This window comes from Electrona antarctica (genome assembly GCF_951216825.1).
Source record: "Electrona antarctica genome assembly, chromosome: 9".
Classification (NCBI taxonomy): domain Eukaryota; kingdom Metazoa; phylum Chordata; class Actinopteri; order Myctophiformes; family Myctophidae; genus Electrona; species Electrona antarctica.
Window position 1 is genome coordinate 26,140,162 of NC_136790.1, and position 14,677 is coordinate 26,154,838.

At 41.2% G+C, this 14,677-nt stretch overlaps 1 protein-coding gene across 1 annotated transcript; it reads left to right on the forward strand.

Annotated features, from left to right (window-relative positions):
- Positions 1-322: 322 nt before the first annotated feature.
- On the forward strand, positions 323-13,218 carry sypl2a (synaptophysin-like 2a). Its single transcript, XM_079510532.1, has 6 exons — positions 323-589; positions 796-870; positions 6,840-6,967; positions 7,842-8,040; positions 10,645-10,821; positions 11,225-13,218. The coding sequence occupies exons 1-6, from the start codon at positions 575-577 to the stop codon at positions 11,348-11,350; spliced, it is 720 nt and encodes a 239-aa protein (XP_079366658.1). The 5' UTR covers positions 323-574; the 3' UTR covers positions 11,351-13,218.
- Positions 13,219-14,677: the final 1,459 nt, after the last annotated feature.

A 14,677-nucleotide genomic window follows, 5' to 3' on the forward strand; every position in this document is an offset into this window, starting at 1 on the left:
CACACCTTTAACCAATGACGATTTTACTACAAATAAATAATAATAATAATAATAATAATAATAAATTAATAATAATAATAATAAAACAAATTAAACAAACAAATACTTAAATGATTCAATAAATAAATTGGAATGACGGTGGTATAAAAATGTGGGGGTCACGGAGGTATACAAATAAATAAAAATCATAAAAAAACAAACAAATATTAAATTCTAATAAATAAATGTAAAACGTCGTATCCCATCAAATGGTAGTCCGCTGGGACTTGGACCTCCTTCGCTAACTAAGGCTTGAAATGAAAAGGGTTGAGATTTGAGAGGTTGTCACCGCATTGCACACACTGCACGGTGTCACATGACGGCCGAGGCCGTGACGCGGCGAACAGCAGCGAGTTGACAAAGTTTGACAGCAGTTGTGTAGTAGTAGAGACAGTAGTAGCAGTATCTGGAGTTACTGTGCTACTGGTTGTAGTAGGGACGACGAGCAAACCGAGAAACGTTACGTTCAGTTTCTTTAAAAGTCGCAAGAAGTGAGCAATTGACGATCTGTTTAGTTTAGATCTGTTTAGTCACAATGGATCTCGTCCAGGTAAGCGTGTTAGTTTAACATCCCAGCTAACGTTAGCATGTCGCTAGCAGTCTAGCTAACAAGGGCAGGGCCAGTTAGCTACAAGGTGACGAACAGGTAGCAATGTGGCTGTTCGCAGCAGTAGTGTCATTGTGATTATGAGGTTTAGCCTTTCAGACAAATTCTTCATTCTGTCCTGGTTCAAGCTCTCTGATTCTCGCCCTCAGAAACTGGTGGGAGGCTTTGCTCTCGATCTGGGACCTGTAAAAGAACCGCTGGGATTTATTCGTGTCTTAGAATGGGTAAGACATTCCATATTCTTTATTGTGTTTTTATTAATTTGTTCTGCGGCTACTACAACATGTCCCTCTCATCTCCAGTCCGGTGACGTGGTTTGAATTTCTAGAGACCAATAAATGAAGAACAAATATGTTTTTCCTGCATGAGCCTACAAGATTCAACAGATTGCTCTGTTGAATCTTTCAACATATCATTTTTAAGCTCGTCTTGTTGATTGCAAACCTAGACAACTTTAGCCCAGTTCGTTGAGTTAAATTGTATCTAGATTAGATCTGTATAGGGGCTGGTACACAATTTCAAAGCAAAAAAAGGCAAACACAAACCTACTGATAATCAGCATTGACACTAGTACACCAGGGATATTTGTAATTATTATTGGATGTTTTTAGTAGACTTCAAGCATATGACATATGATTCACAACTGTATTTGACCAATACCAAAAGAAGTTGACGAGAATATGTGACATACTTTTGATAGCCAGGTTTGTCTGGCCATTTAGAGGAATGGCAGCTGCAGCTGTAACAGAAATAGCTCTATGTATTTCTGTAGTGACCATCTGTGTGTTCTTCAGTGGGTGTGTATAAGGTAGGTAGATGAGGATTAAAAAATGTATAGTTCTGACACCAAACAACCACATGCCTGTGATGTTTATTTGAATGTAGGTAAATGTTCTACATTCAGTGATCCGTGTCCGGCTGACTTGTCAGGTGATGCTAGTAGTGGTGTTTGTCTGTGTATTTAAGGTGTGCACATTTGGAACAGCTCAATGGGTAATTAACATAGACATTATCTTTATGTTGTGGAGTTTGAGTACAAGTCAGGCACACCAGCTTGCTTTCTTCCTGCTGTGTATGAGAGTGTGGAAATGTATTGCAGGAAATTACTCTCCAGAGCCCTGTACAAAGCTGACAGAGCAAAAGAAGTAGCTCACTGGGTCCACCATCTGAAAATGGTGGACCCTATTGTAAATGTGTAATGCTTTATGGTGTCGTCCACAGTTAACAGTTTTTGTATTGAGTTGTGCTTGAAATGTACTGTAATTCTGCAAACTGTTAATACATACTTCAATCAATCAATCATTCAATCACAGTTCTACTTCAAGGTTCACTTTATTTGTTTGCAGTTGCACTTATAAATGAAAATCGTTTTATATGTGGTGATGAATCATTTTCAGTTTCAGTTTTGTTATCACATGTGAGACTGTTAAGTGCACTACCGATGCAGGGATCAAAGGGGAGTTCATCAACTATTTGTATTTCCAGTTTTTTCCACTGAACCTCAATGTAAAATCTGCTGACTGCATGCTCAGCACAGCATTCTCTGGACATCTGCCCTAAGGAGGGAGTTAGGGCCTTGGTCACTTAATACACATATCATTAAAGCATAATAGATTGCGTTGGATGAAATCAGACAGGATTTATGGTAGGAGTTGTTCTCATCGCTAACAAACCCAGACCTCTGCAGACTCTGCACCCCACACAGTACACTACACGCACATAGGGTACTCACTCACTGACACTTTGAACTCTCTGAAAGAAGATGTTTACAATTGATATTATTAAATGTCACACATGGAACTGCTTGCAACAGGCTGAAAGCATGGACACTATCCAGTCACAAACAAAAGCAAGGGCTTAGTCGCAACTCACTTTGTACACTATCCAGTCACTCCAATTTTTCAGTCTGACAGGTGGAGGTTGTTTACTGGTGGGGAAACACCATACCACAGTCACAAGTGATGATGCTATAAAAAAGTAGTGTGTGTGTGGGCGACTGGGTGTAATATTTACCATTCTAAAGTGTATGATTTGTCATTTCTGACATTTAACTACATTTACTGGTCCCCTCTGAATAGAGTAGCTTATGTAGTAGTGGAATGCCTCAGCTATAGTCGGTGAGGAGCTGGGTGTGTACTTGGGACTGGAGGTCGAGCCAGGGGAACCACCGCCGTGTTTATTTGGGGTGGTCTCAGAGGCTGGCTAGCGGCTAGGGTGGGATATGATGTGAATGTTGGGTCAGCTGGGGCTCACATGAAAGCTGAGAAATGTAGAGCTCCAGACACCTGAAAGATGAAACCCATTCCCTGAAATGTTGAGTGGACTAGCAGCTTACTAAATGCATGCAATTGCACCATTTAATTTGTTTGCGTCTACTCTGTGCACATGTTAATCTAATGTATGTTCCTTTCTGCCTTGTGGTGTTTGTTGAAGACTATTTTAAACGACTCTCTTTAACATGGTTCTGCATGACTTACTGTATCTGTTGATACTGCATTGTGTGCGTAGGCTGTTCAACTCGCCGCCCGCCTTGCTTTTTGTGCTACACGTGTTGAACGATTATGGAAATTATGTGGATCCTGATCATGTGGGAATGCGCTTCAACAGATGTGGGTGTGTAAGACAAAGGACATTATTCTTGAGAGGAAGTAACAAAGTAGCACACACAGTCTATTGCACGCCTTGATCAGATGCTTTTCATTGGAACGATCTACTCAGGGGGTCAGTACAAAATCGGAAGACTTGGTTATTTGTAGTGATGCACCGAATATTCGGCTGCAGAAAATATTCGGCCGAAAATGGCTAAAAATGCATTTTCGGCCTATTCGGTTTCGGCCCGAATAGGCAGAAAATGGGCGCTTTCGGAAATAGCGCACTGTGCAATGCAAACTAATAGGCGAGTGCGCTCCCGGTGCGCATTTCCGAACGCACCCTATATATCACCGAAGCGCTGAGAGCTGAATAAATGTTTTATGGGCCCATAATAGTGATTATTATTTAAGTAAAGTTTTGCCATAAATCAGGTAGCTTTAAGGTACGGCCATGACAGCAATGGTAGGAAAAAAGATCATATTCGGTATTCGGTTTTCGGCCAAGAATTTCCCTTTCGGTGCATCCCTAGTTATTTGTAATCTATATTTAATCCACTTTGACTACTAATTTGGTTTTGCTCAATATGAAACAGCCCTATTGTTGTCATGCAAATACTGCAGACCAGACTGGTTGATCTTTGTATAGGTAGTAGTGATTTGTAAAGGGACAACATGGGAAGTTCTTACTTACAGTAACACAAATGGTTATATGTATTCAAAGCAACAATGATGAGATGAATATATTTTTGTAATGTGTCACGTTAATTTAAGCCCATTGTTTTACACAGTGACCCGTTTCCACCGGTTGGTTCCCAATAGGAACCGGTTTCTGTTCTTTTTGGTTCTTCTTTTTAGTCCATGAGCCAGAGCTCTGAAATTGGTGGTAAAAACTAGACCTATATTAAATTGTTTATAGGATCAATACAAGTAAATTAATCCATGATAACCCTTCTACAGTAGTAGCTTTTTCATATTTTTGATTATTTTGCATATTTTCCTACATAATGCCTCATTTGCATATTTAAAAATGTAAAATGTGTAATACAATAAATCATTGTCTTCGTGTAAGTACTCAATTGGGGAAGTTTTATGGTGATAACAATCTAATATAAGTATGGTTTTGCCCACTCAATTCATAATTAACGTTCCAATTTTGGACCTCTGGCTCATGGACTAAGAACCAAAAAGAACTGAACCGGTTGTGGAAAAGGGGCCAATGTGTTTTTTGGTACTGTACTGTATTGAGTGGTCTATTTTCATACAAGTAATAGATGCTCTATCCGTCTATCGCATTCAAAATTAACCATGAGTAGCGGGCACATTCCGAGTCTAATTCTACCACCACAGCAAAGATAGGGAGATGAGAGAAACACAAGTGGTACAAGAGGTGTGAGGGGATGGAAGCAGATGGGTTTGAGAGCTGTTGCATCTTCATCACTTTCACTTCGATTTTATCACCAGCATACTGACCGAAGGGCACTATATCAAATCTATATAAAATGCATCTGTGCTCAGTGTGCTGCCCCTTGTTTTTTTTGTCACTGTTTCAGTGTTGCTTTCCATTGTAATTCCAATATATGTAGCAAAACAAGGAACTTACCACACGCTGCATCAGAGATCAGACCCACACTAGCTCTTAAAAGAAGTACAGGAGTAGGGTACTGAATGTTATGTCTGTCAGTGCCATATCTGTTAGGATTTGCTGTGTGTGCTCTCTCCGCATTGTTAGGGAGGGAATTTCCTGTGTGGAAAGAGGATGTTGGATGGTGCAACTGTATAGAGAAAAGTGATACAGAGAGAAAGTGTGGGATAGTTGTATTAAACAAAAAAAGACAGTACCAGTCGTAGGGGTCTGAAACCATCGTAATACAGTTTGACTTTCCTAATCGATGAGGGGTTTCTAGATCCTTGCATTTGACGTTCTGTGTAATCAGGTGTTCCCAGTGCTAGACACGACTAACTAGTTTGCCACAGTTCAGCAGCTGAGAGGCCCATTTCCTGTTGAACTTCACTTGGCCAAGTGGATGTAGGGGTTGACTCTTTTTTTTTTGCTAAGTCACCACTCTGCCACATTCTGACTGCCTCTAAATGTGCAGTGCAATATCAGTTGCACCTGACCACTTCATACATGAGCCCTTCCTCCTGTAGGTAAACTATGGCTGCTCAGTTCCTCTGTTTACTGACCTGAATAACCACTGGCTGTTATTTTTGGAATGGGAAAGATGTCTCCAGTGTGCTCATTGCAGGTCTTTTGAATGTGGCTGCACTGAGCAATTTTATGAGAGGCCATGGTATGGCATGCCTTGATTATTTCACGGCTAGGGCTGTTGTTTCCACTTCCATTTCAACTAGCAAGCTGTTACCTTCTGGTGTTACTCCTACTTTACAGTGTTTGCTCTAAAGAACAGCCAGAACAGCCTTTTCATAAACGATGGATATATTTGTCTCCACCAGGCCGAAGGCATGGGGAGAGAGTATGTTTTGCACTCCGTCTGTCCGTGTGTGTGTGTCCGTCCGTCCGTCTGTGAACAGCTAATCTCCGGCACCGTTAACCCGGTCGATGTCAAATTTTGCACACACACTCCCTGGATGCCAACGATGAACCTCTGCCCCAGAATTTCCAGAACGGCCTGTTATAGCGCCACCAGGAGGCCGCTTTGTGCAAAACAAGTTTTTGGACAGTACACCTACAGATTTTGTCCAAACATCACGCAAATCGGTACACATTCTCTCTAGAGCCATTCAACGAATACACATTCTCTCTAGAGCCATTCAACGAAACGGGTCTTTCAGATTTCTCAGACTCCATCCTGATTGGATAAGATTGGCTTCCAAAGTTTGCAGGAGTGCTCAGTTTCAAACAAAATGCTGCAAATCATGGACACATCGTGTGATTTCCGTGAAATTGTGCACGCACATTCCCACTAGGCCGAGGAAGAAATGCCACGTGAACATTTTCAACTCGGCCTCATGGTGGCGCTATAACTCGCCGAAAAGTGTTTTTACCTCTAACTGCATGGATCTGTGGATAACTTTGTATGCCAACTCCCTAGAGGCCAAGGAAAAACCTATGCCTGGAATTATTTACATCTGCTCTTTATAGCGCCACCAGGAGGCCGACATATGTAAAACACATTTTCTAATATTACTCCAGATTTTATCCAAATTTCACGCAAATCGGTACACATGCTCTCCATAGTCATGTGATCAAGACGCGTTTGTTTGATTTCTCATAATCCACCTTCATTGACTACGATTGGCTTCTAAACCTTTCAGGAGTAGCCCGCTTTGTACCCGTTTTGTACAAATTGCCACAATTACTCAACGCAGCGTCCGATTGCGGTGAAACTGCATGCATATTCCCACTAGGCTGAGGAAGAAATGCCACTTGACAGTTTTCAAATCAGCCTCATGGTGGCGCTACAACAGGCCAAGCCGCGACACACACACACACACACACACACACAAAACATCCTCCTGGTGGAGACCTGTGCCCAGAAGGGCACTTTTTCTAGTTATCTTCTAAAATGGCTTGAAAGCTCTTTGTCTGCCCTAATTGTATCTGTTCCTCTTGTCTTCATTCAATATCTCTTTTTCTACAGGTGTTCACAATCTTCGCCTTTGCCACAACAGGAGGCTACTCCGGGGCAACAAACTTAATAGTCAATTGTGGGACTTCTCCTGTAGCAACTACTGTAACAACTAAAGCTGTGTTTGGTTACCCATTCAGGTAAAGTATATGGCACTCACAGCTCACAGCTATACATGGTGGCCATTTTGCTGTTACATCATACTCGGGGGTTGAGGCATGGGTGGTTCAACCATTTTGCATATGTACCACAAATTCATGACATCCTGTCTCTCTCTCCACTGTGAAGCAGAATTTCTTTATAGATGACCTTACAAAAGATGTTATTGTTAATATGAATTTGTTCTTAATGACTTGCCTGGTTAATGACTACAGTTTAAACAAGCCAGACAACTATTCCATAATCTTCAAATGCTTCATTCAGTCTGTAACTACACCTCCTGAAAGTGGTGCAAAGGAACTGGTCATCTTTATCATTTCCTTTCACAAAAATATATCAACTTAGGTTAAACTTATTTCATTTACAGTAGGACAATGTTTTTGCAAGTGCAAAGAAAAAGATTAAACCGAACAGACATCTGCTTTACAGTCTTCTACTTTTTCAGCGATTCCTTTGCACAGACTATATGGTGGAAGCATTTGAAAATTGTGTGAGCCAACAGTCTTTTTTTTTAATAAAATATGAGGTTTCTGATTCGGTATCTATCCACTTATCAGGACCCAAGCCCTGACACTCCTCGGCAAACTATGCAACGTTGTGCAATGATTTTAATGGAGTTGATCTACCATTAAAAAGAAAGTTCAGTGCAGTGTATATGCACTTGGCAAAGTCTTGAAAGTCTCTCAATGTTGTATATATTCTCTCTCTCTTTGCCTCCATTTGGATAGAAAAGTATTCCAGGTGAGACACTTCTGACTCTTCATCTTGTCTCTAACATGAAGCAGTGTGTGAAAGCATGGAGATCAGCACAAGGTCTCTATGGGAGATCTCATGGTGTCCTCTCTCTGCCTCCAGGTTGTCTGCACATTCCTACCAGGTAGAAGGTTGTGACCAGGCCATCGGTAATAAAACCTACCTCCAGGGTGACTTCTCCTCCTCAGCAGAGTTCTTTGTGTGTGTGGGGGTGTTCGGCTTCCTCTACTGCACGGTGACGCTGATCCTCTACCTGGGCTACCAGAATCTTTACCGCCAGACCAATCGCGGCCCCACCATTGTGAGTGCACTACAGCAGGGCTAATTCAATATGGTATTATTAAAAATCACACTTGTGCCAACGGCCAAGTGTGCACAGGGGCCCTGAGCTAATGGGGGCTCTTGGATTCAGAATCTTGTCATGCTTTCAAGAAGCTTTGAACTGAGCAGATTGGACTTTCCATTCCAGAGATAATAGCCAAAACGTCTTGAAACCTTACCGTCACTTTAGCCGATTTCGTTTTTTGAGGGACGCTAGCCCCTCCTATATTCAGCTATAGTGTCGATTTTTGTCCTAACACAAACATTTAATGTCATTGACAATGAATGGAGAATTTACGTCATATGTGTCTGAGCAAATCGGCTATTTTGTGTTAACACCAACATTAAATGCCGTTGACAATGAATGGAGAATTTACGTCCTATATACCCACAGGGTCTCGGCCCAGGGGGCTGGCCCAGGGGGCTGGCCCGGTTCCAGCCAACCGCCCTGCGTCTGAAACGGTTGAGAAATGACAACAGAGCCACATGGCTGCTAAAAACTCAGCTTCCCATCATGCAGCTGTGCACGGCGTGAAGCTCAACAGCGTCACTTTGTCACCTGTTGGTACCCTAAACGTACATACATAGATACATACATAGATACATACATAGGGACGGACATTGCTGGGCATTGGAGTGGCCTTTCTATTTTGTGAGCAGGGCTTTTTTAACTTTAATCCGTCCATGCCTTTTATCATGATGATTTATGGTGAATTGGTGATGTCCGATGTCTTTCGATTTGAGGGAGCGGTTAGCACCGCTCAAAAATGAGGAACTATTGGCCATAAAAGTTGTGAAATATACTAGAAACTCGATCGGCCTCGATTCTATCGCCATGCATCGTTTGCTCCTTGCGACATTGTCACCCTTGCAATGTTGCACTGCTAATTGTAGTGAGCAAGGAAGGTGTTGATGTGAGTAATGAGTGTGATTGATGCACATGGAGAATAGGAAATAAGATAGCATTTGTTGTGTAACAACATGGTTTATTGTCATGTTGTAATGTATGACAGTGTTACTGTACTGTATTATATTTGTACTGTAGTATCCATACTGTACTGTACTGTAGTGTGCTATACTGCTCATACTGTACCGTACAGTACTGTACAATTCGTACTGTAGTATCCGTACTGTGCCGTACTGTACCATACTGTACTGTATAGGGATGTGAACGACGAAAATCGACGTGTCGATCTCTGTTGTCAACGCTGTTGACGACGACAGACGCTGTGAGCACAGAGGAGTTATAAAAGATAGAGAGCGGATCAGATGAACGGTTGTTTATTTCCTGCTTGTGCATGAGCATAGTGTGCGCAGAGTTGACGGCGAAGATGATCCCCGGGAAAGGCTTCCGTGAGCTGATGGCATTTCTCGAATCATCTTGGCCACCAACTTTGCGCACACCATGCGCAAGCAATCACTGGCCAATCACAGCAGGGCTCTAGCTATACTATAACTATTGGGCTCCGGTGGCCGTGGGATCCAATCCATAATAAGTGTAACGCCACTCTGAGTTATAAATTAGACTCCGACGGCGACGAGAGTACCCTCTGTGCAGTGTGCACAGAGATACACACTCGTACAGTTCCCTTTACCATTTGTACTTGAAAATGAAAGTGAAATGTGGAGGCATTTGAGTGTGCATGTGGTGTGATACGGGGAACAAAGCTGCATGGCTGTTGTGTGGAATTGTGTAGCGTAGATTGGTCAGTGTCTCCTAAACCTAATAATGTGCTAGACACTTTTCACCAGGTCACCAGATAAAGGGAGTGGCTAGCTATCAAAATTAGAATAGGTAGTTAACGGGCTATCCAAGATAACGCATTAGACTAAAGTTTTCTGTTCATAAATGTGATATTTTTTTCATGCAGCAACTCAAAAACTAAACTGAAATGTGTTGTCCAGAGTACTACAAACTGTGATTATGTGCTGTTGGAACAGAAACAAGAAACAAGAAATGAAACCGAAACAAGAAACAGAAACAAGAAATGACTCGTCATTATATATCAGCTTAAATTACCTTATGAACACAGGAAGGAGTCGAGGACGTTAGACATTTCCAATTTCTTTAAAGAATTACACCGTATTGTGCACTACAGTTATCATCTGAATCAATATGTGAGCTTTTCTTCTAACTAATATCATGGTTTGATAACTGGGCCAATTAAATAGACGGATTTGACGATGCGCCACAATGTACTCTTTTTTTCCCAACGGTAATAGTTCCAAAGACACATAGCGGCAAACAGCACCAATCATGAAAATCTCGCCACTAGACCACGTGACTAGACTAGAAAGTCCTATCATTGATCCACATGATGTACCGCAAACACTACCTCCATTGCATTTGTGACTTTTGCTAAACGGCCAACCAGAGAGCTCTCCACCATGTGTTGCTATCGACATCTGACAACACCTACACTACAACTGACGACCCGTCATGATCGTGAACAGATAATATGACACTTATAAACACTGGTGTGTCGGCCTGATGTTTTGGGGGCTTAAGCGCAAGTGCTAGAATATGTCTAATATTAACTGTATATTACTAATGTTAAAATCCCCACTGTATGTTTCCCACCAGGACTTAGTAGTGACGGCTGCCTTTGCCTTCCTGTGGCTAGTGTCTTCATCAGCCTGGGGTAAGGGACTGACCGACGTCAAGAGGGCCGTCGACCCAAATCACTTGATTGAGGGCTGCGCGACTCTAAACTGTGTGGCAGGCGACTACGCATCAATGGGACGCCTCAACGCCTCTGTGGTAAGCATACAGAGCGTCGATTTTTTTAAAGTTTTTAATTACTAGGCAGGTTCATATAGATACTCAAGTCCACCGATAATTCCACCCACAAATTTGGCAGGCTACATTTTAAGTCTGTGGCTACTGGCTTGCATATTGAAGATACTGATACATAGTGCCAGGTATTTTGTTAACTTGCGCCTCGTGATCTGAATCGGATTCCTTTTATTTTTTTATTTTTCATTCAGTTTACTGTACTCCCTACTCACTGCATGTATTAACACAAATCCATAAAGGTGTAGCCATAACTTCTTAAATTGGGCTTGTTTTTCCTGTAAGGTTGCTTGTACAGTAAACATTGGTAGGACACCCCCAAAAAAAAAAATCTGTCTCAAGTGAAACCTAATTCATCATCTCTGTGCAGATCTTTGGGTTTCTTAACCTGATCCTGTGGGCAGGAAATTGCTGGTTCATTTTTAAGGAGACCAACTTCCACAAGGACCCCAACCCACCAGCCACCATGGAAGAAGGAGGATCCGTCGGACCCTAATTGGGGACCTCTGAGGTTTCCCCTACACACCAACAGCAAAGACGCTTTGGACCCAAAACTGGTTCTAATGCTTACCTACTCAAAAGGAAAAAAAGGAAACAAATTCCACCCCCATTCCCCCACTGGGCCCCCTTTTTTCTTTTTTTCATTGACGTGACGTGTAAGGTCTCTTAGTTAACACCAGTCCCTGTTTTTTATTTTTTATATAATAGTCAACTCACTGTCACTGATTCTCCAAGTGCCTTAAAACATTGAATTGTATTTACACTACAAAAATGGCTGTCACTGCTGTCATATTTTGTCTCTTCTACACAGTTCAGAAGTTTGTATGATCAGCCAGGGGTTGTACGTTTATGTAAATGCCTAACAAATTTATTTTTTATTTGACTGTAATGCCCATCCCTCCTCAAGCTACAATCCCAACACCGGCTGAGACAGAACTCCTAACCGCATGGACATTGCATGTCAGCATACTTTAAAGCATTGCTTTAAGTACACCTAATTTAAAAAGCACATCAAGTTGTGATGTCTGCTTGAACCCACACCTAACAGTTTGTGTCACACAACCCCCTTTCTACCATCTAAACCACGCTACCATATATTGTAGGCTCTCAATATATGCTATTAAATAGAAACAAATTAGTATTAAAGCAGATACATGTACTAATCAGTATTGGTAAATGTGTTTTATATATGGCACTTCACTCTTAACAAAGAAATGTCAATGTATAAATTACACTTAAAATCTCTAAAACCACTAAAATTTCTCCACCATTTCAGTAGCGATGTGTTGAAATGTTGCCTTATAGCATAACAGTAAAATCCTGAGTGTTCATTTATTGGTCCATCCATTTGGTTCCATTTGTACGCTGAGTTACAAATGGATAAATGAATACTGAGGATTTTACTGTGAAGGCTGGCTCTCTACATGTTTACTCAAGTACCTGTTCATGACATTTCAGTGGTAGTCATGTTGTGAAACCAAACCTTTTACTGAAGTTTATGCTCCGTAGAAATGTGATACTCGAACACTAAATTCCATTTTTTTTGTTGACGTTTAAAAAGGCAACTTGGGATGTCATTATTTATAGTTTTCTTTTTTTATACCTACATTAATTGGTTGATTACATATTTTTAAAGCCAATGTTGGCCTTCAGTTTGTGTTTCTCTATGGAAAACCATTGTTATGCAGCTTCTCCTTGTTTGATTTTTTTTAGGTGTTACATTTTCTGTTAATATTGTCATACCACTGGTTAGCTATAGGCTTTTTGTTGCTGGTTATAAATAGTGCAAGAGGCAAAATGAGAGTGCCAGAATAAAATAATCCTGCTGTATTTATAATTCATTGCCCATGTACCTGCTCTGCATGTACTCAACAGCCATCAGCCATTTTCTTACATTTGAAGGTTTTGTGTGAAAGTTGTAACTGTTCACTTGCTGTCTTGGGGGAGGGGGTCAAACCCACTGTTAATCGCAAACTTGATAATTGTTATTTGCTTTGCACTAAATGTGATGAAAAATTATAGAATTTAAGCCTGTGCCTTAGTGAGATTGTTATGATTTGAGGGACGTTTCCGTTAGTTCCTTCATGCAGCTCCTTCATCTGATGGCCGTGGCTTCTGTGGGCTGTTAGTCACTATCAGTTATCCTAGGATAGTTTTGAGTCTAGATTGAAATTTGTATACCTAGTTGCCTTGATTGTTTTAAAAGAAGTCTGTTTATTTAGAGCACAGTGAGTTATGGGATGTTTTCATCTAATTCATCACTGACATTTTGACTTGTTTTTTTGTATTTTATGCCTTGTTTTGTGCAACAAAAAAATCAGAATATCTAAATGTTCTCACATGTATTAAAGAGAGCTGCAGCCACTGGGTTCTATCCCCTCTTTCTTTATCTCAGTACACCACTGCTCATGGAATTTGGCAGCCTTAGTGAGTGCCGTCTATGTGAAGGAAGTGTCCCTGAGCAAGACACTGCTCCCCAGGACTCATAACCAGAGTAACCATCAACTGGGTGAAACTGACGAAGACCTGCAAGGTCTAAAAAGAAAACATGCGACAAAACTATTGAGGAATGAGACATGGGGATTTTTTTTGGCACAAATTCCACCAGATGGTTCAGGTGTGATTTCAATTTGAAGATCCCCACACATGCTACAGTTCACTTTTTACCCACTAGGTTGTACTGTTGCAGGTGAAAATACTTAACCCTGTCTTCTACCCTGAGCCATCAGACCACAAAATCAAAAATGTGTTTGAGTTGTTCATGGGCTTGCTTGTTTAGCCCAAGAGGTAGTCAAATCAGTTTGTTTTGGGAGGTCTGAAATGTAGTTTTTAGTGACATTGGGATGTTGGAGTGCCATTGAATTGTTGACAAAAGAGGAAATTCTTTGACTTTTTGATCACCTACAATTACAATTTTAGCATCTAGAAGACTCTTCGACAAAGCGACTTTAAAGTGCAATCTATCAATAAGTATATGGGTGGATATATGCAGTCGATTGATTGAAAAATGTATCTTAGTATAGAATGGGTACATTTCAAACGAAAGGACAAGTCAATACTAATCGTTCCACATTTTAGTGGCATAGGATCAAAATGAATTTAATCCCTTGTTTGAGACTAATCTGGGTTGCATGTTGCAAGTTAGTCACAAGCTGATCATATCGTTTACATATTAGGAACAGTAAAGTCCCTAGTATGCTTCCTTGTGGAACACCACAGCTCCACCATCTGTTCTCTTCCCTCCAGGTAGGATATCGCATCCAGCTCACTGATGTGCTGTCAAAACCAATTGCTTTTACCTTATGAATCAGTATGGTGTGGTTTACGGTGTCGAAAGCCTTTTGGAGGTCCAGTTTGACCATGCCGCAATATTTGCCAGCATCCACCTCATGTTTGAGGTGGTTGCTCAAATGGAGGAGGCATGTGTCAGTGGAGTGGGATGTTCTGAAGCCAGATTGAAATTTGTACGTTCGTTTTTTTTGTAGCAAGATACTTTTCAATTTATAGACAATTTTTTCCATCACTTTCAAGATGGAGCTAAGATGGGTGGGGTCTAATTTGCTCTCTTTCTTGTGCCAGGGGTGTTACTTTAGCAAGTTTGAAATATTTTGGGACCGGTCCTTGTTTGATGGAGAGGTTTATTATGTGGGACTGTGGGTGATGATTGGAGCAGAGATGGCTGAGTCTCTGAGAAATTTGGAGGGAATATTGCAATTTGTCATTTGTCGTGACCTTGTTGGGTTGCAGGGCATCAGGTTGATGGTAGCAGTTAAGCAGCCTCTCTCTCACTGGAGGCCGGCAATAACTTATGATCCGATTCCGG